Below are 25,556 nucleotides of genomic sequence, written 5' to 3'. Positions count from 1 at the left end.
TGACCTTTATAACACTGGCATGGAAAGTATCTTCTAAAATAGAACTGGTAAATAATTTATTTAGAATAATTTCTTACCAATTTTTGATGCTCAATTTTACTTGTTAAAACCAAACTAAATTCTGACTCCCTCCTCCAAACATTCTTAGCTGGGAAAAAGTGCTTATTAAAAATATAGAAGTTGGAAAAAATATATATAAGATGGGATATTATTATGGTTTAGGTCATTGTATTATTAGATCTCATAAAAAAAAAGCCCTAATTATGAATAATGTGAAGTCTTGTTTGAAAGTCCAAATTATAAGCAAACAAATGAATTATAGTCCTGTTACCTAGTATAATGGATTAAAGAAGGATGACTTCAGTACATTGCCCAAAGTCCTGCTATCAGTGTAGCCATTGGAGGTTTAGAAACAGGTGGTGAGCACAGAGCATCAAGTGTAACAATAAATAGCACAGTCTAATTCCAGTAAGATGAAACCCCTCTCTCATTGCAGAGAAGAGTAGGGGATCAGATAGTGACTCAGAAAAGCAAAGTCCGAGAAATGACTCAAGCACAGAAACTCTTTAAAAATTCCTTAAGATAAGTGGGGTAATCACTTCTTTTCCTACCAAGTCATTAGAAGTTATTTCTTGCTAGTTGTTAAACATAAAGCATCAGGAGTAATTGCCTTTCATTAGTAGGAAGAAATATTTATTAAACTCCTCTTTTGTGAATGTGGTGTTTTAGACTACCAAACACCGATGAAACTAATGGTAGCCCAAGATATGGATATAGGAGAAGAATACGAGGAACATTTCTTTTTAAATAACTAATGGGATGGGTCTGATGCAGTAATAGAGAACACTTGATTTTTAGGGCTAGTGATATGTAAAAAGGAAAAGTACTGTTTATGAGAGAGGAGGTGGAATAGAGTAGAAAAAAAATAACATTTAAATGTTTTAGTTTATGCCTTGTGAAATCTTATAACCACTTTGTAAGATAGGGCGGTTGCCTGATTTTACAGATATGGAAACAGAAGTTCAGTGGCTTGCTCAAGGTCACCTGCTTAGTTCAAGTGGGAACCCTCATTACGACTCCTAACCCAGTGTTCTTTTCATTATAACATTCTGCCTCTAAAATATGCCCTAATGAAAGATATAAAGATTGAATAGAGGACTTTTTTTTTAATGTGTTAATATGTATTTGTCAGATATGACCTCCATGCAGTTGGTTGGGTAGGAAGGAAGTTTTGGAGATACAGAAGAATTTGTAATTTTTAGATCCTATGGATAAGAAATTACCCAGGCTGTTTTTTAGAGGTACAGTGCCGTTAACAAGTGCTTCTCAAACTTTGGTGTGTGTATAAAACACCTTAGGATCTGGTTCAAATGCAGATTTGGTTCATTAGGTCCAGGCAAGGCTGGGATTCTGTATCTCCAGCAAGCTCTCAGGTCCTGACAATGAGGACCACACTTTGACTGACAAGGATTTTGGCATCAAATGCTGGTGGTCACACACTGAAGTGAAGGTTTCACAGAGGTGCTGGGGGAGATGTAAGGCTTGAGTGTGGGTCGAAAAGAATAGCAGGATTTGAGTGAGAGGTGGGAAGGAACACAAGGAGATTGGCCCACTGGTACAGAGTTCTAATCAAACATTTTTCAGAGCCTTTGGGATGTAAAGCAATGAGTAAAGTTAAACAAGATCTCCACTTCTGAGGCCCTCATTTTTTGGGAGGTGGAGAGTGGGAAGTACAAGGACTTGGAGGCAGGATGAGTGATGGGTTGTGCCCAGTTTGAGCGGTACCTTGAGTATCCTGGCTAGGGAGGTTAAGTGTTATCTCCTAGGTAGCAGGATTATTTCCAAAAGCTTTTGAGCAGAAGGTTCCAATGTTTTTTTTTTGTTTTTTTTTTTTAAAGATTTTATTTATTTGACAGAGCACAAGCAGAGGGAGAGGGAGAAGCAGGCTCCCCGCTGAGAAGGGAACCTGATATGGGGCTCAATTCCAGGACCCCAGCATCATGACCTGGGCCGAAAGCAGACGCTAACCCACTGAGCCACCCAGGTGCCCCAGGAGTTTCCAATGTTAAAAGTAGAGATTGAGAAAGATTGAGAAAGGGTAATGAAATAGTGCATGAAGTCGATTGAGCGCTAGGCTGGAGGCTTGGAGAGGGTTTAGGAAGTTGTTGGTTGTTTTGATAAGGATGGGTGTTTTGATAAGGATTACAACTGCTGAAAGCCGTGAAAATGTAAATGAGAAATGCCAAAGATGTTTCAAGTAAGACCCGATGGGGGTTGATGAGTATGAAGGAGCTAGAAGAATCCGCTTTTGAGCTTGGGCAACCACTAGCAGAAACAGGAATGGAGGATGGAAGTGAGGATTCAACACATTGCGTTGGACAGGACGGTAGAGCATCCACACGGAAATGGCGTTGTCAGGGTGTTGCTCAGAAATTGTGGCTGGCTGTGTCGATTTGAGAGTCCTCTGTGAAGAGGGAACAGGCACGCATTTTTGTAGGGGAAAGCCCAGCTCTGAGGAAGCGAGGGAGGAGAGGAAGTATAGCTGGCTAAGGACTCCTCTTCCCTTTCTTCTCTGCCCCCTCAGTCATCTGTGTAAGTGCTTCTATTTCTGACTCTCCTGTTCCATTGACCTGTTACCTCACTTTCTGCCTGTGCTGCACATGGTCTGGGTAACCGTAGCTAACCATTCTTTCCTTCATTTAAACGCAAATAAAAATTCCCTCATTGTGTTAAAGTTCAACTTTGTTTTCTGTAGCGCCTTCTGGAAATGTGAGGCCTGATTTCTTATTCTGGGAATTACTTTGCTTTGGAAAAACTGTCAGTTGGGTGTGTCGTGCCTTCCAGAGAAGCACCGTGGGCTTGTCCTCTTGACCGAGTTGGATATTCAAATCAGTTTAGAGAATGCAACATCACTGTATGTCCTGGCCTTGGGGGCCTTAAATCGTGAATGTCACTGTTTGTGGGGGCTAGTGTCAGCACCTCAACCCTGCTCATTTACTCTGTGGATTCTCCTACTCAACGAACAAAAACTGTTGCTTGCTTGCTTGCTTTTCTTTCCTGTCCTCTTCTTTTAAATCCGAACTCCGAGTTTCCCACACAGGACTATTCAAAAAAGAATACGTACAGCTCCCAGCAGAACCATTTCAGGCACATTGCATTTAAATTCACACAACAAAATGTATTTATCTTCCTGTTCCCCCCCCCCCTTGGAAGCCCTTCTCCTAACCAACAGCACTGAAAACAAGCCCATAAAGTTGACAAAATGATATCTGATTTAGCCTGACAGTTTTATAACCAAAAAAAACTACTTCCACTTCTGTCTATCAAGGTTGAAAAACAAAAATTACAAAAATATTTTAAGACATATGTGTCACCAGGGTATTTGATTCAGTCAGTGTATAATAAATGTATGTATGGATGAGCGAATGAGTTCAACAAACATTTATTGAGCTCTTACTATGTGCCCAGCACTGCTCTAGGTGTTGGAGATTCAGTTTCATGGTGAAAAGGACAAGGCCCTGCCATTCTTAGGCATATATTCCCGTAGAGAGGCCACATAATGAACAAAGAAAATAATGTGAGATGTGATAGGACTACAAAAAAACAGAGGAGAGGGCATGTCTGGAAGGTTCTTTTGGATACATTTTTTAAGCATATGTTGAAATAAAATTTTACATGCAGTAGATTTAAAAACACTAATAAAACTGGAATTAATGTTTTATTTGAACTGTATCATGAATAGTTTTGGTATAATTATTTCTTAAGAAAAGTTCACTGAATTGAAGCTTTAGTGTGGTTTAAAAATCAGCAGTACGCCTGAAACTAGTGTAATACTGTGTCAACAGAACTCGAATAAACATATATATATTTTTTTAATCAGAAAGACACACTAATTTCTGAAAGTTGGGAGTCCATTTGTGTGTGTATCTGAGTCCTTTCCTCTTCAGCACCTGTCCTCCCAATCTGGTGAGCTGCTGGCTAGCTCTGATCATATGGCTAGATGCTTATGATATGGATCATGCTTATGGGTTTTCATAAAGAGATTTGGTATTGTCCATTGTCTCACAGCTTGTGTGTATACTTGAACTGTGCATTCACTTATGAACCCACCATGGCTGCTCGTCTACCGTGTCACTTCCAAGCACACCCACAGCCTTTCAAGTCACTCTGCCTTCTGATCACTTTTTGGTTATCCACCTGCGTTTATTTCCCTTCCACACAAGCTTTGTCAGTTAGGCCAGCTTCCTCTGTTTTGCTTCCCCTAGACAGCCATTCTGGAGTCCAGGCTCCATCTTGCCTCATCCATGAAGCCCGCCCTCACTAGGAGAAGAAGTCAGATGGTTAGCAGTCCCAATTTGGCCAATACTGCCTATGTGGGCATTGGCCAGTTCCTGTACCTTTGTCCTTTGATTTCTTTACCCATAAAATGGAGGAAAACACTAATACTTGCTGCATAGGGACCACTGTGAGGATTAAATGAGTTATTACAGGTAAAGAACTTAGATGCCTGTCATATAGTAAATACTCACTTTATGTTAGCTATCTAATTATTAATCACTATTGGTACTTTTTTATGGTAAAATCTTAGACTGCTCTTTGTTCTCTTGACTCCCATGGTTTGTGACAATCTACAGGACAACCTTTTTCTTTCATTTTTTTTTTACTTGTATGGTAAATACTACACTCTAATGCATCTAGAGTTAGGTGGAATTAAAAAACACTTGGTGAATGATGATAGAGTAGGTAGGAGTGTGAACACTGGTGGGAACAGATATTTAGAGATGGATCTTATCCACTTGCATGAAATGTGAGAGGAGGGAATGGACTCAAGGTGCTAAGAGAAAGTACCACTGGGTTGCTGCTCTCTTTTGACTCTTAGATATGGTTTAATTTATGGATTTTCTCATGACAGTATTCTTTATTGTGGTACGAATACTCAGCGTGAGATCTACTCTCTTGACTAATTTTTCAGTGTACAATATAGTGTTAACTACAGGCACGATGTTGTACACCAGATCTCCAGAACTTATTTATCTTGCAAAACTGACACTGTATACTTGTCGAACAGCAATACACCATTTCCCCCTCCCCCAATCTGTGGTGACCACCATTACACTATCTGTTTCTATGAGTTTGACTATTTTAGAGACCTCATATAGCTGGAATCATGCATTCTTTGTCCTTTTGTGACAAATCATGCTATTTCACTTAGTATAATGTCCTCCAGTTTCATCCATGTTGTTGAACATGGCAGGATTTCCACGTCTGGGTATATATCCAAAAGAACTGAAATCGGGATCTCAAAGGGCTAAGTATACTCCCAAGTTCATTGCAGCATTATTCACAAGAGCCAAAAATGGAAGCAACCCCAATGTCTATTGATGGACGCATGGATAAAGAATATGTGGTATAATATCTACAATGGAATATTATTCAGTCTCATAGTATTCTTAATTTTGTATGCTCACCTTAGTTTAAATCCTCAGTCTTTGATTCCCTATAGTTTCTTAATAAAGATGCAGGTCAAAAATGCTTTGTGATTAATAGTGTGGCTGAGTCTTTTGGGATTTATTTATTTTTATTTTTTATTTTTTTTTCAATAAGGAGAAAACTTTGTTATTAAAAAAAATAACCCAATATTTAAGGATAGTTGCATTCTTTTTTTTATCCTTTTTTTTTATTTTATTATGTTAGTCACCATACAGTAAATCATTAGTTTTTGATGTAGTGTTCCATGATTCATTGTTTGCTTATAACACCCAGTGCTCCATGCAGTACGTGCCCTCCCTAATACCCATCACCAGGCTAACCCATCCCCCCATGCCCCTCCCCTCTAAAACCCTCAGATTGTTTCCAGGAGTCCATAGTCTCTCATGGTTCATCTCCCCCTGTGATCCCCCCCCCCCTTATTTTTCCCTTCTTCTCCTAATGTCCTCCCTGCTATTCCTTGTGTTCCACAAATAAGTGAAACCATGTGGTAATTGTCTTTCTCTGCTTGCCTTATTTCACTTAGCATAATGAAAGGATTGAAAGGATGCATTTCTTAAATGAACTAGGCAATTTGATTTTATCCTTGGAAGAATAAGTGAGAAAGGAAAGTGAGGCATCTGTCTGTATGAGGAGAAAGGGGAGGGAAAAACCATTCCAGGAGAGAGACCTTGGCATGTGTGGAGGAAGGAGAGGTACTAGAGTGGTTTCCTTTGCTTGGAGAGGATGTATGACCCAGGGGATATTCCTACAGACTGTATCTATTCAACATACTATAATGGGAGAGGAAGGAACTCTAAATACTCTTGACCTTACATACAAAAACTTTTTAAATTTATATTTGGAGTAAACTAAGAACTCTAAGCCAATTAAATCTAAATCTTAAGGGATGGAAGGCTATAGATGTAGGAATAGCTCATGATCACTCAGTATCCCTTGGATATTTGGATTGCCGTGGCAACAGTTGTAAACACAGGCTTCATTTTAACTGATCATATTCAACAGTGTTCTTAGAAAGAAAAAGATGAAAGCAAAAAATGTTTCTGCATCCTAAATGTAAAGTACCTAAAACTGTCGAATAGCCCACTAATAATTTACTCTTGTTTTAATCTAGTGTATTATTAGGAATAAATATTTTTACTATTTCTTTAAAGATTTGCTTATAAGTAGATACATTGTCCTCCTAATTTTAGTGACAGTTGTATTGAAGTATAGAAATAGGAAGAGCATTATTTTACCAAGAAGTTAGTAGTAAATCATCTTGTCTAAGGGTCTAAAGTCTTGTTTGAAAATGAATTCATTCATTAAATGATGAGAATTGCAGAATCAGGAAGGACCTATCTTAGATACACTTTTGAACTTTTAAATATTCAGCCCCCACTCCCAAATATATTGGTCATGATTCTCTTGCTCCTCCTCTACTCCCAAGTAAATAATTTGACAGTCTGGTGTTTGATCTTTTTCTTATAGTCTATTGAAACTTTAAGAAGAAATTTGGGGGTACATCATTTGAAAGCTTATTTTTATGTTGGAAGATTGCTTTTCTGTAATGACTTCTGTAACTTACTAATTATCAGTTACTTTGGTTGTAACTTCAAAGGCATTTTTAATTTCATAAGACTTAAAAATTGAGGTAGAGTTTCAAGGAGATAAATACCCAAAGTTGTCAGCTTTCAGATCTGGAATATGTTATCCCACAATTACTATCGAAGTAATATATGAGGACATCTATTTATATTAGTTTGGAATGCTTAGTCATGTCATACAGTTGACAAGTGTTCATTGTCTTATTTGGACTTACCAGAAAGGTCCTCTAGCCAGACCAGTAAGTCTCTATTTTGCCTTTCATATCAATTTTAAATTTGCAGTGAGAATTGTTCATTTCAGAAGGGCTTTTAATGAATATTCCTTTGTAAGAGGCAAAAATCAGACCTTCAGAGCTAGAAGGTACAAAAGAGAATCTCCTTTGATGCACTTCCTCAGAGGAGAAAGTGGCTCCGAAGAAGTCAGGGGGCTTTTGCAAGGGGCCACCTGGTGAGGTAAGACAGGTGTTCTGGCGTCAGTCCCGCCTCCTGGTTTGGGTGTAGCTATTTCCACTGGGCCTCACTCCCTGCTTAACCAGAGCAGCAAATGACTTGGATAAGGGTAATATTTCATTTTACGTGGTGTTAACCTTATTTATTTCAATGACTGGCTGTTCATATTGACACTTAATCTACATTTTAATTTATTACTCTATTTTAGATTTAGTAAACTGAATAAAATAGGAGCTGGAGTGAAGTTTCAAAGGAAACTACCTGCTCGAATCAGCAGACCAGAATATGTTCAGGTCGTTTTACAATTTACCATGTAAAGAAGGAAGTTTACCAATGGCAATTTAATTTTTTGGTGCATCCACCATATATTTTTCTTTATCCATGTTTTGTACCTCTTTTCAATGAGTTCTGTTTTCGTGTTTTAAATCTGATGCCTTTATAACTCTTTTTACTCATGACGATTTTTACAGAAACTACTTTAGTGTTGTAACTTTTTGTGTAGGATTTCCTAATAAGGTGGCCTTGGATTCATGCTCATTTAATCTTTTACCACATTCAGATGAATTATTCCAGCGTTATTTAATTCAGACTTCCTTAATTGGGGTAAACAAATTAGAGATTAGGCAATAGGAAAAAATGTCTAGGCTCTTTTTTTTTTAAGCCAATTACTCTTCTTTGCAGATGTAAAATAGGAAGGCATGCTACGAGGAAATTATGAATGCAACAAAAAGTAACTTGCTAGAATCTCCTGAATAGTGTTCCTTTAAAGCCAGAAGTGGTTGACTTTTCAGAAAATCACTTCTGTGCTTTGCTTCTTGAAACATTCTGTCCTGTGGACCCGATGCATGTTTTTATGCTTAGGTGTTCTCTTCTGGGTCCCTTGGAGTGTTGGTGCTTATGGAGTGTTAAGTAATAAACTCAATGACTTTCCCCGTCCTTTAGATCCCTGGACCAAGACCTCCTGAGAGCCAGCTTAGTGTGCTGTGACAGCGACAAATCAAGTGCATTTTTATGGTGCCCTCTTAAGCATGCCTAAGCACAGTGAAGCATGTGCGTTTCATTCAGTGCACACTTGAAAATCGTTGGCAGGAGTTCCAGGCTTTTCACTTAATTTTGAGTTTCTCTGTGCTTTTTGTTTTAGATTCTAGTTGGGTGAGTCTAGAGGAATTATGTTTCATTTTAACTTCCTTTTTTTCAAAGAAGTAGCTAAACTCGTTGAAGCTGTAGTTTGAGTTAAGATGTTATTTTCACTTTTGTGTATTAATAGGGCAGTGGCTCTCCATCGTTAGCATGCATTGGGATCACTTGGAGGGCTCAGTAAGCCACCTTACTGGACCCCAACCCCAGTTGCTGATTCCATAGGTGTGGAGTAGGACTTGAGATTTATTTCCAAGAAGTTCTAAGGTACTGTGGATGTTGCTGGTCTGGAGACCATGGTTTGAGAACTTCTATTGTAGAGAATAAACCAATGAGAACTACTCCAAAGAGAAGGTATGTGAAATTGTTATCCTAAGAATATTTTTACTTAAGTTTATATACCTAACAAAACCCCTGTTTCAAGACTAATGTTTATAACAAGAAAAAGATTAGTCCTCAGAGTTCCTTGGAGGTGGTGATGCACGTACACAAGTGTATTAACACTGGTAATGTAAGTGAGTGGATGAATAATGGTTTGGCTTCATATTCATGTAGCTATTATCCATATACCCAATAGTTCATACCCATATAAGCAATTGGGTCTCTAGAGTGGTGGTGTTTTCAGGTAATGGCATTGTCCTGTGGGACTTTACTGGAAAGTGACATTTAAGAATTAAATATATGACAGATTTGGGGCATTTTAGGCTGAAGGAATGGTATATTTGTCTCTTCAGTGAGGATTAACAGGTCCTGTTGTGTTAGACTTTCTTGACTGAAGTCAGAATATAGGATGGGATACAATAGGAAGTGGCTGAGAGATGGAAATGGGGCATGTAACTAAAGTTAAGTTCAAGATTAAAGCCCGGGGAACCCTTTATTTTAATGGGGATGAGAGGGAGTAAATGACATTGTCAAATGTCCCCTTAAAAATGATTCTGGGTACTTGGACAGATTTTTAGAGAGATGCTGAAGTGTCTGTTTTGAATACTGAACCAGAGCTGAACAGTATTCTAGCTCTGAATTCATGGCATTCACAGTCTAGTGGAAGAGACTGCAGGGGAGACCTCCATGGTACATCACAGTGTGATGGAATGCTCTAAAAGCAGTCTGCATTGGGTATACAGGGGATCACATGGGAGAGGCCTCTAGGAGAATATAAGAAGTCTTTAGAGGCAGGTGAAATGTGAGCTTAATCTGAGAGAATGAGTAGCTCAAAAGAAGAGAAGAACAGTCAGAAGACTTCTAGAAAGAGAAAACCTATTGTCTCCCATATAGAGATGGGAGAGATCAGGAATGTTGAGAGAATTCTAAGGATGTTTCATGGAGGGAATGTTGGGTTTGTGCTGGGCAGGTCAAGAAATGAGATGTCTGAATGTGGCCAGACCATGAATGCAAATGCCACATTTGGATTTTACTCAAGGGAAATAAGGTTAAGGAAGGACACATAGAGAGCATTCCGTTTTAGGAAGGTTCTTGAGTCACCTCTGTGAAGGAGGAGAGGGAGGTGTGGGGAAAGACTGAATGCAGGAAATAGGTTTGAGAAGCAAGAGATGAATACAAGAGATATTTAGGAGCTAGAATTGATAGGATTTGGTTGGTAGGAAAGTGAGTTTGAAGGAGAGGAAGTTGTTTGTGTTAATTAGGGCTTAGCTTTCTTGCTCTGAAACTTAGCCCTTCACCAGGTTGGAAAACACGGAAGAATGAACAGGATTGGGGATTAGATGATACATGCATTGGAGAAGAACTTATTACATTTTACATTCTGAGGTGAGGTAATGCTAGTGGGAATGTAAAGGGCACATCCGAGAAAAGTTGTCTGGGAAGAACTAATTGAGTTTGGTTTGAACTAAATACGTTGAGGGTAGGGAGGGGGAAGAAGAAAGAGCTCATTAGGTGCTTTAGTCTCAGAAATTTCAAAAAAGTATTTGCAAATAAAATGGGAAAATTGAAGTTGATTGCAATAAATGCCAAGTTGTCCGAAGGATATTGGATTGAATGTATATTGACCTTGAAAGTTAATTGAAAGGCAGGGTTATATTAATCTGAATTTGAAAACCAATTATGTTATTCCTTTGAAGCATACCCATTCTTTCTCAGTGGTTTATATAGGATGATTGGTGATACTTTGATAATATTCTGAAATTTCAAGTGTTATGTGGAAGGCTAAATAGGAAATGGAAAGTCTGTCACAGGTGGTATATATAAATGGAAAAGTTTTAAATAATGCATGATGTTGGCTTTCTAATAAAAGACAGGTAGCTTTACACAAATTGCAAGAAAGATAAACCATAAAATATTAAATTAGAAATATTTTTTGGGGGGCACCTGTGTGGCACAGTCAGTTAAGTGTCCGACTCTTGGTTTCGGCTCAGGTCAGAATCTCAGGGTCCTGGAATCGAGCCCTGCATTGGGCTCCATGCTCAGTGTGGTGTCTGCCTCTCTCCCTCTCCCTCTCCTGCTTATGCTATTTCTCTCTGTAAAATAAATAAATACATAAAATCTTTTAAAAAAACACAATTTTTGTGGGGGGGGGCAATCAATTCCTCAGACTTCATTTATTTCTACTCAGGAGGTAGATTGGTTTTGGTTTTATTTGTCTTGGGAGGTTTGAAGGATATATTCATGAAGAAAGAGAAATTCTCCATTATCTCATTCCTTTTTCTAATGTCACCTGTACTACTTATATATTTATCATTTTGCTGTGGGACAGATGTCTTTGTGGGTTTTCATATGAATAGAGTGACAGTTCAGCTGTGAATGGAGTTTTGTTGACACAAACTATATGCAGGTAACGCTGTTGGCAGTGGGTGCTGTGGATGAAGGTTCAAATGGACAATGAAGAGTAGGTGCCTTTTTTTTTTTTTAACCAAATGATACTCCTATTGCTTTGAGTTGGCTTTTAGGTGAGATAGATTTGGGCTTGAATTATAGCTCTATAGGAAAATTTCTAGAAAGTTATTTAATCTCATTAAGCTTTTGTCTCCTACCTGGGAAATGGGGATAGCACTGACCAAAGAGCTATACTGAAAGAAAATCTAAGCTGCCTATGAAATGCACAGAGCAATGCTGATACAGGGCTTGTGTTAGTGTCCTGTGGCCACTGTTCAGTGACTTAAAGCAACACAAATATATTCTCTTAGGTTCTGGGGGTCACATGTCTAAAATGAGTCTTCAGGGGCTAAAATCAAAGTGTCAGAAGGCCTGGTTCCTTCTTGAGGCTCTAGAGAGAGAATCTGTCCTTCGCCTCTTTGACTTTTAGAGGCAGCAGGTGCTCCTTGGCTGCTGGCTGCATTATTCCAGTTTCCGCCTCTGTAGTCCCATCCCCTTCTCCTCTAGTAGTCAAGCCTTCCTCTTCCTCTCTCTCATCAGGACACTTGTGATTACATTTAGGGCCCAAATGAATAGTCCAGGATATTTCCTCATCTCAAAACCCTTAACTTAATCACTTGCAAAATCCTTTTTGCCATAGAAGGTAACTTTTGCAGATTCCAGAGATTAGGATATGAACAGTTTGAGAGAAGGGGATGTTTGTTATTCAGTCTATGATAGCACTCAAATTGTCAATATTGGGAACAAAAATTAAAGAATTAGAGATGGAATATTTGTGTTTAAACTAGGAAAATCCAAAATAGTACACTATGAAATATCAATACACAATGCATTTTATATACAGATGTATTTTAAAGAATGTACCTAACCATTTTGGATTGGGACCTCATTTATTATTACGTATATATTACATAATGGGTTAAATAAGGTTTAAGTGGAGGGCCATCTAAATTGGTTAGACTTTATAGGACATATCTTTATATGACTGTGATAGAGAAAATGAAGATCTGATGCATTATTTCTTCCCACTTTAAATATGAAGGATAAGCAAGCTTGAATGCATTTTTCCAGGGTAATGAGAACTCTGAGCTCCTAGCTTATACTAAGTTGTAATTCTTCGAGGATTTGGTATGTATTTGCTGAGTGTCCATTACGATGCAGGCACTGAGTTAGGTCTTGCCCTTGGATCTAACAGTATGTTTTTCATGAACTTCTCAGGTGTGTAGTCATTGCTTGGCTGTTTGCTTTGCTCACACACTTGCTATCTTTTTCTAAATTGCAGTCATTAAATATTCCTTTCCACTAATTTTCAGCCCCTGGGAACCTTGAGTGTGCTTTATTTGATTAAGAGGAGTTAAATTCTTAGATCCTCGAAAACAGTGGTTCTTACTCAACCACGGGCGATTTTGCCTCCCAGGGGACGTTTGGCAATGTCTGGAGACATGTTTAATTGTCATGGCAAGTGTGAGTGGAGTGCTGCTGGTATCCAGTGAATAAGGCCAGGAATGCTGTTTAACACCCTACAATGCACAGTATGCCCCCACAGCGAGGAACTATCCAGTTCAAAATGTTAATGTTGCCAAGGTTGAGAAACCCCCCCTGCTCTAAATTTATATTGCCTCCCTGAACCTTTGGATTAAATAAAATTGTGAAAAATTAAGATTTTTTTTTCTATCTTGGAATTGCTCCAGTAAACATTAGATAAAGAGAGGCTTTTCTAGAACAGGTGAAATTTAGGACTAAAATGATAAAATTGGAGTAGGGATTTTTTTGAGGGGGAAGGTGGTGCTTATTTTTCCCATAGTGGAAATGGAAATTACAAATTTTGAAACAAGTACTAGTTAGAGGCAAGGGAGAATAATTTACTTCTAAGCAACATGGAGACTTTTGAATGTGTAAGATGAATAAATAGTATGTATTACTTTGACAGTATGGAATTGTACTGTACGCACACATAGCACGTTTAGTATAAATTACAGCTGAGGAATTAGCAGTATGATAGCTTACTAATAATTTATATGCTCTTATGCTTTGCTGCCAGAAGTGTTCATGTATATCAGAAAGGAAATAAGTTTTTTCATGCTAGGCACTTTAAATATATCTCAGTTGGGGCACCTGGGTGGCTCAGGCAGTTGAGTATCCAACACTTGATTTCGGCTCAGGTCATTATCTTAGCGTTGTGAGATTGAGTCCCCTGAGTCAGGCTCCAAACTCATCGGGGATTCTGCTTCTCTCTCTCTCAAATAAATAAATCTTTATATACGTGTGTGTGTGTGTGTGTGTGTGTGTGTGTGTGTGTGTGTGTGTGTATCTATATATATCTACATATATCTATATATCTTAATTTTCACAAAACTAAAGGTAGGTATAGCTTTTTTTTTTTTAATATGAGAACAGGTGCCTTCAGGAAACCAAAAGATTTTCCCATTTCATCTTATTTGTGCTTAATTTATAATCTTATTTATAGTTGATGAGTACTTGTCTTAAAGAAACTGTACTCATGAAGGCTTAACAGTGGTGCAGTACAGGAAATCTATACTTGGCAATTGTTCTCTCGATCGGAGAATTATCGTGATATGTTTCATTTACTTAGAAGTCTTCTATCAAGTGCTCTGCAGTTTTCCATGTGTGGAATCCCATAATGGGTTGTATGTTCAAGATAGTGGAACACATTGCTAAACTTTTGCTGAGAAGATGGTAATGGGGAGCTTCTGACCCTGTCTCTGGGAGACAGATTTACACAGGATATAGTTCTTGCCATAGATAGGTTTTGAGCCAACACTTTGAGATATTGAGAGACCTATTTCAGAATAATACAGAGACAATTATTTTTTTAGAATTAAGAAAGAAATAAATTATTTAAAAAATATATGGTGGTGGAAAGTGTGACTGCGCTGGTACTAAAAAATGATCTTAGTCTACGGATTTTAGTTTATGGAAAGTATGGATCACATCAAGTCTTAATAGTTTGATGACTCTAGGAAAGTTTTAAGCTTTTGGAGTCCCAATTTCCTACTTAGTAATCATTAGATGGTTCTGGGGATTAAAGGAGATAATGTATAATAATCAATGTAATGATTAATATAAAGTGCTTAATAAAGGCAATTATTTTAATATGCATTATATAATTAAGCATAAAGTGAGCTTAAAACAGAACACCATTGCAAAATACTTCATAATGCCAGTGTCTCTTAAGTAAAATTTTAATAACAGTTGTGCCAAAAAATATGAAAACAATTTTCAAACTTTAAGTAAAATGGGTCTCTTGTTATAGGACTTCTCAGAACTTTAATTTGCTTTTGTGTATACTTGAGAAGAAAATGCATAACACTTTGCAAAAATTTTCCATCTTAAATCCTACTAAAATTTTGCCGTCTTTTCACGTTTAATGGTACACAGTTTGAGAGACACTGACTTTGAAAGTACCTCACCTAGCACGTTCCAGTATCATGATACTAGAAGATTTATGCTTATAGTTGATTTTCATATTGACGTTGAGCATGGCTTTGAGCATCTAGAAGGAAACCTGAGATATGTAGTTCAGTATTCTCCTAAATTGTATCTTTAGGACATCACTGGTTTTGACAAGATTTTTGTTGACAATGCCTTCTTTTCCCTCCTTTGAGGAGACGCAACCAATAATTTAGTCACTGTGTGTATGTGTGTAAGATATTATACGGGTTGAAAATAAATAGCAATTCCTCAGCTCTTCTCTCAACAGCATTTTTTGACCCTTTTGTCTCCTCTACCTGCCTGACCCTTACCCCTGGCATGCTACTCTCCCCATCACACAGGATGGGCCTCTGTCTGCTTTGCTGGGTTTTCCTCTCCTTCTTAACCCTTACATGTTAGGTTTTCTAGAACTCCGTCCCTAGACCTCTTCCCATCTACCCTTATTTTCTAGGTGATATTATTTTAACATTAGGACCTTACGTTTCATCTCTATGCTGACCGTTCCCCAGATTATATCTCCAATCTGGATTCCTAGCTTGAACATCTTACTTCTGTGTCTAATTACCAGTGATTTCCCATTTCTACTTTGTCTGTTAAGTGTCTCAAACCTAATATGTCTGAAACCAAAACCCGCTATTTTCATTGCTGCTGCTACCTAGCATTGTTACTACAGAAGTAAAACTACAGGTCAGTCTGTAACTGGCATCCTCTCTAGCCTCTCCACAATGTATTTGATATAGTGGATGTGTAATTCCATTAAGTACACAGCATACATGATGGGTACTCAATCCCGCATTGAGAATTGCCAGTTTTGGGGTTGCAGTCTAACAGGGAATATACGTGTGTGAGGCTCCAGTGTGAAATCCATTCTGTGTGATAGCAAACAGTCCCTAAAGTGGAAGAGAATTACAAAGAATTTGCGATTTTGAGAGTTAGAGAGAAAGCCCAGCTTTCAGCTTCAGCGTCATTTTTGAAGCGATGTCCGTGTCTTCGGAAGCACGTGGTTTTCTTCCTTTCCCTTCACGTGAAACTTAGCTATTCTTAGTAGTGTGTGGGAGGGTGTGAAATTTAATAAATTATTTTTAAGAAGAGGTACTTACTTGATTGTCATGTTTGGCAGAAGGATTTTGCGTTGCTAGGGCAAAAACTTGAATTTCCAAGAGTTTTTTCTCACATAGGTAGGTTCAGAAATCACGAGTTTATCTCTTTGTGCTCACTAATTACCTCCAGATTTCAGGCTGTTTTCCCAAGAGTCGTTTTTACAGTTTCCACATTCAGGTAGAACTGCATTTTGCAACTATGGGAGATGAAAATCTGTGAGTCACATGTGTCCGACATTGCTGGAAGATTATCCAATGGAATGCAGTTTCATTTTTAGGGATGAAGGTGGGAGGAAAGGAAGAATTCCATTTTTTTTAAAATGCAGCTTCCTTAGAGAGAAGGAAAGAATAAGTGCAGTATTCTCAGAATTCATCTTGAACTCGTTATTCACAGGTCTCTTCCTCCTGCTTGACGCAGTCATTAGAGAAAGGTGGTGCTATTTGCTCTATGTTAAATAATGCAGTGGATGAGCTTCCATTAATAGAAAAATAGAGCTTCTGTTAATAGAAGAAAGGAGCATTATTTGAACTATTCCTAAATTGCTTCTTTGATTCCTGCATTTGGATTCAAAACAAGCCATTTCCTCAGGTAGTAGTGTTAGAAGTTATTTGCTTGTTCTGTTTCTGAAAATTTCACTTAGTACCCTTTAGGGTTGCTCAGAATTCCCTCTTTGCTCCCATGTGAAGGCGACCATCTTGTTGCATATATACAAATGATGCCACTGCTGTCATGAGAAGGACATCTGCTGTGAATTGTCTCCGCCGTCTCCCACCGCCACACATGTGCCTCCCCCCACTACCCCGTACATGTCTGACAGATTGAAAGCAGATGCTGTCCACACACTTCTACTTGTGACCACTTATGAAATCATGACTCAGGGCCTCATTTCTTGAAATATTTTTAAAGTTGTGAACAGGTGGCCAGACTTCATAAGCAACAACTGGAGGGCAGAGGTCACTTAGTGGCTTGGAGAGCGACCGAGTATCTTGTGAGTCCAGTTTCTCTCACATCAGCCCGGTTTCCAAAGAGGCCACAACCAGGTCAGCTGGTGCCACACAGGGCAGGGCCAGACAAACTCTAGAAGGGTTGGGCCCCTAGCAGGAATCCCCATCTTACTCATTCTGGGAAGTTGCCTCAGGAAGTGGATGCCTGGGGACAAAATCACCCAGTGAGTTGCAGTTGTTCTGAGGAACAAAGGTAGAAGCTTATTCTGGCCCAAGAAAGAGGACTAAAGGGCTGTAGGATTAGGGGGCAACGGAAGGATGAGTATGTGTGGCAGAAAAGAGTGGGTGGGGTGGGAAGCTATACTTGAGCCCCATATAGAATTCCAGATTCCTTGTTAGCCAGAGAAGCTTGAGGGAGTGGCAGGTGGGACCACACTTCTTATCTTTCCTCTTAGGATGCGGGGAAGTGTCCCCCGTGGTACCTGAGGCAAAAATAATGCCACTCTCTAAGACATTCCAACATGAATTTTTAATCATGCTTCCTTGATGATTCAGTAAGACAACTGTATTTTATCTTTACCAATTGGTGAAGGCTTGGAGAGGATAGGGGCTGGGACTTGGGGAGGAAAGATGATTTTGGAGCATGGACTACTCAGTTCTTTCAGGATTATGATACTGTGGCAGAGCATGAGGAGACTGGTCCTTTCACTGTTGCAAATGAGGAAGTTGGTACCTTAAAGAAAAGATGTATCAAAATATGGGAGAGGAACATAGAAAGAGAAGTGGGTAGGTGTTTAAAACTATGACATTTTACCTGATTTGGTGGAAAATTCCCTCCGTCTCTTGGTCCTTCATCTGCTGGACTGGCTCTGTGAGTGGCTTTAAGTAACTTCCGCATAAACGCATTGAGTGCAGGCCTGTGGCTGACTGCAGAGGAACAACCATGAGTCAGGCACGCTGCAGCCTCTGCCATCTACCAGAAGAGATGTGGGAAAGGCTGCAGTGGGCGGGTGCATGCATGTGGGCCGGGGTTAGCTCTTCGGATAAACAGAGGTGTTTGGAAATACTCTTGATGAAGCCCTAGAACACAACTAGCTGCCCCAAGCTATAATAAAGCTACAATCTCATTCTTTGTCCCCAAACTATGCAATCAGATATTAGGGAGATAGATTTTGGCCATGTAGGCACTTTTTGTTTTGTTTCTGTGATTTTGAGCATTTGAAGAATTTGAGGGTTGGCCAAGGCAGTTTCTGTTGGAAAAAGGTTGGATGAGGAGGGCTGGCTTGATGCCAATATGGATGTTTGGCCAGTGATAGTAATACTACAGCAGTTCGCCTTGCCCTTTGTTTGACCTTATTCTAGAAATACTTTCTTGTTCAAAGCTTCCCATGGCAAGAGGGCCAAGAAAGCATAACATGAGAGTGTTTTGGATTGTGCTTCACAGAAATGTCTCTTCTGGGGAAAGATGTTATGTGTGGTGAAACTGGACAGTCCTCTGGCCATTTCTCTTCCCCCACACTGTTTGGCGACATGGATAATTGGAGGATAGTTTTGAAATGTCTCCTTTACATGATCTGCTTTGGTTAAGTGCCTCTTAAATTTCTCATTTAAGCCCAGCAAAACTGGTATGTTGTTCCTAGGTGAGACTACGAGGCTTTAATACAAGACCAAGTTCTCAGAGCTAGTAAAAGCGGAGCCAGAATTTGCACCCAGAGGTGGGACCCCAGAGCCTGCCCCTTTAGCCAAGCTGGCTCTTCACGGAAGAATCTTGCATGGGGATCTCTAGAAGATCCATCTACATGGATTTTATTTCCCTTTGCTTAAAGGTGGTCTTCTCGACTGATGTTTGTACTTGCATTTTAAAATCGCTTTAGATAAAGAAAGGAGGAATGAGACCTAGACCCTCCTGGTTTGAAGTGTACCAGAAGCTATTCGGATAAGGTAGTTACAGATGGATGTGTTCGCTGATGGGCTCACTTGAGAGTATGTGCCTCTTTCCTTCCTGACCTCTGATAGAAGGTTCAGAGGTCTGTGGTGGGCATACATTTTCTGGCCCTTTGTCAGGTTGTGAAGAAATTACCAGAACTATTTCATTAATAGTGGAAGATTATGTTATACTTGTGATTTTTTGAGTATTAAATGCAATATTCAAAAATTAGTGTATGAGAAGGCTGGCAACATATACAATGTAGTCATTTTTTGAAACTATTAATGTTTCATCTCTTTTCATACCTTTTTATGGTAAATTGGTTTCAAGGAAGGTTTAGATTTTTTGGCTTTTGTCTTTCAGAGCTCTGCTGGGAAGCCTTTCATTGCGGAGACTAGCACTTCATCTTTGTACTTAGCACTCTGAAGTTGGTCTTTTTGTTTTCGAATCTCTGCATTTTTTTGACTTATTGATGTACAATTGTAAAGAATTCTCTTTTGTTGCAATTTTAAAGAGAGTATTTTAAGAAAGAAGCCCCATTATGGGTATCAATACAATTTGAGTCAATTGGATATGTTTTAAGCAAGCTAGTGCAAGTGAACTGTTCTTTGACATCATGAATATTTATTAGGAATCTCCCGAGTTTTTATCATTCTAGGCTTTCTCTTGCTAACTTACGTTTCTGCAAGCTAAGTAAATGTATTCAGTCACTATTTGAGAGCATCTGTGTACCATGCACTGTGCTAGGCATTGTTAATAAAATATTATATGGTTACCAGGTGGTTGACCTGTCTTAGGACACCTGGGATATGGCAATAAAGAAAACCGCAAAAATCCTTTTGGATTCTGGTGGAGGAGAGTCATAATGAATACAAGCAGTAGACGGTTGTAAGTACAAAAATAAAGCAGCGATAAGAGATAGGAAGTGTCAGACAGACTGGTTGCAATTTGAAATATTTGGGTCCAGCATGGCTTCACAAGGAAGCGTTTGCGTGCAGCGTGGTGACTAAGTGGGCCCTACCCTCACATAGCTTCTAGTCTAGTGACAACTGCTTCTTGGTCTAGGCATTCTGCTAAGTACCTGAGGACATTTCCTCCGGTTTCTACTAAGCTGGGGAGCATTATCCCCAGTTTCTCCAGAAGGAAACGGAAGTTCTTGAGAGTCAAATTGTTCCAACGAACACAGTTAGCAGGATCCAGATCTGACCTGAAGCCCGTGCTCTTAAACACGGCACCGCAGCACGTTAACTCTGAGCCAGCTTCGTACATTGGGCTGCCTTATTGTTAATTCCGTTGTTTTGGGTGGTAACTTGGTCGGCTCATGGAAAGTCTGTTAGCATGAGCTTCCCCTCAAGCCTGTTCTATTTAAAAGGCTTTGGGGTTGTGCCTCGTGGCCACAGAAGGCAGAGAAGCCACATGGTTACTGACTTCCATCCAGTGGTATGTGTTTGTTTGTTATGTGTCAGAGAGTGGCCTCTATTGACTCCAGCAAATCATTGACTACTTGAATTCCTGGCATTGCATTTCAGTGATAGGATATGAATTTGACTGGCCTACATATCACTGTGTTCAAGAACACATTATAAATTCTCATACTTAGAAGGGAATGTAAAGTGCGTGGAAGGTTACAGTGCCAAGGTTACTGCTTTATTGTGTTTACAGAATAGACCATACCTTGTATTTATAGTGATTGCTTTATTGTAATAAAAAGTAAATGGTAAAGGAGGGTGCTGAAATAGAAACCCTTATGGAGGGATGTGGAAAGGAGGTCAAGGGGTTCAAGAGCACTAGCTCTGTTGTTCTTTTGCCCTCAGTGTGCTTACGATAACATTCCACTAGAATCATCTCACTTTCAACGGGATGGCGATTTTCAGCGTAGTCTGTCCTTTGCATTGAGTATTAATGGTTCTTTTGTGCTTTGGCTAATTTAATTTCTGAGGGGTGTATGTTGATCATTCTTCTAAAAAGAAGCTATCTATTTTACAACCCTTTGTGCTACTTTTTACGGTCGGTTTTTAGTGATCCCCCTCCATTGATTACTTCCAAAATTAAATGTTGGTTTTTACAAGGTGATTTTCTTTTACTTAGGAGATAAGCTATGATTTGAGCACTTAGGCTGTACAGTTTATTCTTTTAATTTACTTTTTTGAAGTCTAATATATGTGTATAAAAGGATATACATTGTAAGTGTACAATTCGAAGACTTCAGAGACAGAACACACATGGGTAACCAGCTTCCAGATCAAAATAAAGAGAAATATCAGTGTCCCCCTCCTTTTTCTAATCCTTCCACCATCCTTCCCCACAAAGGTAACCACTCTTCTAACATCATATCTTTGTTTTTGTACTTCCTGTGGATGAAAATGACAATCTGTACTGTTGCTTCTGGATGCTTTTGCTTTTCATTGCTAGACTGACTCGTATGGTCACGCAGTTGCAGATTGTTCATTCTTGTGGCCCTATAATATGTCATTGCGGGTATTCCATTACTCATCCATTCTGTTGTTAAAGACGTGTGTGCAGCTCCCAGGTTATTCTATGATGAAAGGTGCCTCCATCAACTTTCTCCTGTATGACTTTTGGTGAATATATGTAAGCATTTCTGTTGGGTATATACCTGGGATTGGAATTCCTGGGTTCTAGGATATGCATATACTCAGCTTTTATAAATATTTCCAAATGGATTAAGAGTTAAAGTAGTTGCACCATTTTACATTTCCGCAGTAGTGTGAGAACTTGGGGATTTTATTTTTGTCCTGCACTGGAGTAGGTAGGAGGTGCATGTTGGTCTAAGGTCCATTTCACTCCATGTTTGTTTTATGGAAAGGAATGGCCGTAGCCATCTCACGGATTCTTTGAAAGTTAAATGTTTGTGTGCTCGTTCTCTCCCCTTCTTCCTTTCTGTATACAGGTCTTCTATGTTAGATATGTATTTTGTGTCTCTCCTGTGTACACATGACATATATGTATATACATTTGATCTGATAATATACCACTTACAGACTTTTAGGCTAGAAAGCCACCTTAGAGGTCACCTAGTTCTGGCTTCTCCAGTCTCTGAATCAGCAACGATCCTGCTTCAGTGTGTCTAATGACAAGAAGCACATTAGTTTAGGGTGACCCCTTGTGAATTAACTGATGTTGCTTCTTCAACACTGGTGACACCTGCCTCCTTTTAACTTCTCCCATAAATATCATGCCCTTTCACAGGTGAGGGAGAAAATTCATGATTCTTATGACAGAGTGGAATCTCTTCAGGCAGAGATTCATGGCCCTTTTTCAAACTGTAATTCTCAACATCTGCAGGACCTTGATCTCTGAGCATTTTGCTCTGAGGAACGTGGTGAAAAACCCATGCACGATGGAAAAGAAAATTCCATGCAAAACTTCCCGCCATTGCTCTTTAAAGTTTCTGTTTTTTTTTATTTTTGTACCATGAGGCACACTGACCTACCCCACTTTTGAATGGGTTTAAACACTGTTTAAAATGCAAATACAAAAAATGCAAATAGTGCATTAAAAAAAATCCTGCTGTAATGAAAAAAATGAGAAAAAGACAGCCTTGCTTTTTATAGAAAATGGACCATTCTATTTCATGAAGTCAATGAATATGGAAAAATTCTGATGGATGATATGCAGTCCAAGGTTTTTGAATGTCCAGGTTGTATTAATATTCATAGAACGTTAGAATAAAAATGAGTTTTTTCTACTTAATAATTTAAGGCTCGTAGATATTACTTAATAGGCATTTTCTTTTTTCTTTACAGGCAAGAAGAGACTGATAGGAGAGTGAAAAATGTAAGCTATATTTAAGGGAACATTATTAATGGTTTTTTACTTACGTGTTCTGTAATAAGGCAGTGGGATCTAAAAATATCTGATAGATACTGTGAATCCTTTTTCTAATGGAATTGTTGCCAGTAGCCAACCAGTCAGGAACTCAAAGTATGTTTAATTAAGGTTAAACCATATATTCTCTGAATTCAGGGTGTAAGAGGGGAGGTGAAGCCTGAGGAGTAGCTCCTTATATGTGAATAAGGTGGAAAGACAAATAAATGTACTTCAGGATCTTTAGAGGAGTATGTCAAACCACCAGATCAGACTTTAAGGAGAAACACTGAATGTTTAAGAACTCTGGGTATCTGCTCACTGCAGACTTATATGCCTAACATTCTGCATATTAGAAGTATTTCTAAAAGTGTGACAGCTTTATTAAAAAAAAAATACAAGAGCACCTTATTAAGGAAGCTGAGAAGTACTGATTTTAATGGTTCAGTCTCTAAGTTTGTTGGAAAAATTGATTGCTTTAAAAGTTTAACTTGCTTTCTTCATAAATGTTTTCTTTTATATGTACCCACAGAGCATACAAATACCTATTGGGACCTGAGCTTTTGGTCTGAGAATGTGCTCAGAGACAGAAATCTAAGAATAATTAACATTTTTAATGACCCTTCTCCTTCACATTAATTTAGAAGAAACTCTACTTTGCAACCTAAACAGATATGCTATCTTCTGTCTAGAGTGTTCACCTGCATTGGGACTTGCAGTTAGTTACTAAATAGACTGATCTTGTTGTTTTCGTGGAATTTTTCAAGGTTTTGATAACACTGTACTGGCTGGGAAGAAAAGCACAAAGTAACCCGTACTATAATGGACCCTATCTTAATTTGAAAGCATTTGAGAATCTTTTAGGACAAGCTCTGACTAAGGTAAGGAAGACACATCTGGGTGAGATGACTACTGTTTCTAATACTAGTACTTTCTCCTTCTTTTCCCCACCTCCCTGTATCCCTTTCCTTCCACTTCTCTTCCTTCTTCCCCTCTTGTAGCAAATATGGCAGCTTCTGTTATCTTTGCCCCACTCTAGATTGTGCGGGTAGAAAGGGTTATTTATGTGCTGGCTTTATATGCCACCACCAAGGAGTGAGTGAGTCTAGGTATTTATTTCTTAGTTTTAGGCAATTCAATGACCTACTCATTTTCTTCATTTCTAAGGCGCTTGATATAACTTAACTCTTCCTATATTGAGGAACTCAACCTGCAGTGGAGAGGTGCCTCAGAACTATTATGTGTGGGAGTTACTCAGTTTCTCTATTTTAATATCTTGTCACAGTTGTTATATTTCTAATGCCCATACTCCTGTTTCCCCATGATTCTGCCATATTGCTTCTATTTCCTAGAGAGGGTAAATGCTGTTACATGAAACATGATAAGGGGTTTAAATTAGAGACTTTTGTTTTAGACACATTTCTAGTCCTTTGTATCTTGGAGTCTGTGTTGCAGCTTTTGAATGCTTAAGGATTGTGTGAGGGGAGTCCAGTGCCAGGACTGACCATAGTTGTATCAAATTTTCATTTATAAGATCCAAATGGGAAAATTAACTTTTCTAGGGGGATGTTTATCCAGGGGAATTTGCAGTGATCAGAAGAAAATAGGTAGCTAAAATAATATGCCATCATCTAATTAATAGTAGTTGCTCCCTGGATTTTTATGATGATTAAATGACACTGTACCAAGAAGGTATTTAACATTAGTCTCTGGCACATTGTAAGGATGTAATAAATGTTAGTTACCATGATTGGAAGATAGAAATTTTAGGTTAGGATGAAAATAAGCACCTTGGCTCACTTCTACTCTGATCTTCAAATACTTTTGTCTGAGCCCAGCCGCATACATTGTAGAAAGATGAGGTTATGGGGCTTGGAAGGTTAAGGTATTCCTTCTTGATTTTTATTATTTTTGAATTATAGAGAGTTGATGGTACTTCACTCAAATTTCTTGAAACAGTTTATTCAGGTTACAGAGTTATCCTGGAACAAGCATTGTTCTATATGTTGGGAGAACACTCACAAAAGGCCCATCCTCCTAGAGCCCCACTGCCTGATGGAGACAGATGAGCAGATAGGTCACTGCAGTGGGAGAGGATAAGGCTGTGACAGATGAATGTGTAGGTGGCTTGGGACATGAGCAGAGCCTTGCCTTACAGTTATGCCAGCTAAGAAAACTTCTAGTTAAAAATAATATGGGACTTTGGCTCCTCTATTAGTGCTCTCTTAGAACCTTTGGTTCTTTTTATGGCAGTCTGACTCAGGTTGAATAATCCTAGTACAGCATTTGTGCTGGGGAATGCTTTATTCAAAGCTGTTTCCTGTCACCAGTGTCAAAACCAGAGTAGGTAAAACATTTTGATAGATAAAACTACAGCTCTTCCCATTCCATTATTATGGAGCGGGGATGGCCATAAGCAGTGTGGAAATATGTATGATCACTGTTTTGCATCTGCTCTGTTAACAGTCATTGTGTTCAAGTGTTACACACTGAAATAGATAATGCTTGATAGATTGCCCAATCCAAAGCGTCAATTAAAAAGCGCACTTGATAAGCCATTGTATCTGAGTCATCATATAAGCTGGAGGTGACTCATTTTAGGTGACTGGTCAGAGGGAAGTCCTCATAAAAACCAGGTACCAGGGCCAGACTCGGGTTGTTTTATCACTGAAGTGGCCCATCGTCAATAACTTGAACACTTTATGAGGTCAAAAATCATCTTACTCTGTGTCGAGGACTCTGAGCCTCAACAGTACGTATCTAAGCAAACTGATGGGTCTAAAGTTTTACTTAACATTTTAAAAGTCTTTTTAT

General features: G+C 38.9%; 1 protein-coding gene across 14 annotated transcripts in view; it reads left to right on the top strand.

Annotated features, from left to right (window-relative positions):
* Window positions 1-25,556, top strand: part of LMO7 (LIM domain 7) — a 193,590-nt gene that overhangs the window by 111,671 nt on the left and 56,363 nt on the right. For all 14 annotated transcript variants that reach the window (XM_087865085.1, XM_087865083.1, XM_087865082.1 and 11 more), the window contains exons 6-7: window positions 22,682-22,712; window positions 23,510-23,623. In XM_087865085.1, coding sequence (XP_087721211.1) covers window positions 22,682-22,712; window positions 23,510-23,623 — 145 coding nt within the window. The remainder of the gene's footprint in view (window positions 1-22,681; window positions 22,713-23,509; window positions 23,624-25,556) is intronic.

Source organism: Ursus americanus, chromosome 10, assembly GCF_024610735.1.
Source record: "Ursus americanus isolate L20-20 chromosome 10, mUrsAme1.1.p, whole genome shotgun sequence".
NCBI classification, from domain to species: Eukaryota; Metazoa; Chordata; class Mammalia; order Carnivora; family Ursidae; genus Ursus; species Ursus americanus.
The sequence above is the reverse complement of the archived record's forward strand: the minus strand, read 5'-3'. Positions and strand labels throughout refer to the sequence as shown.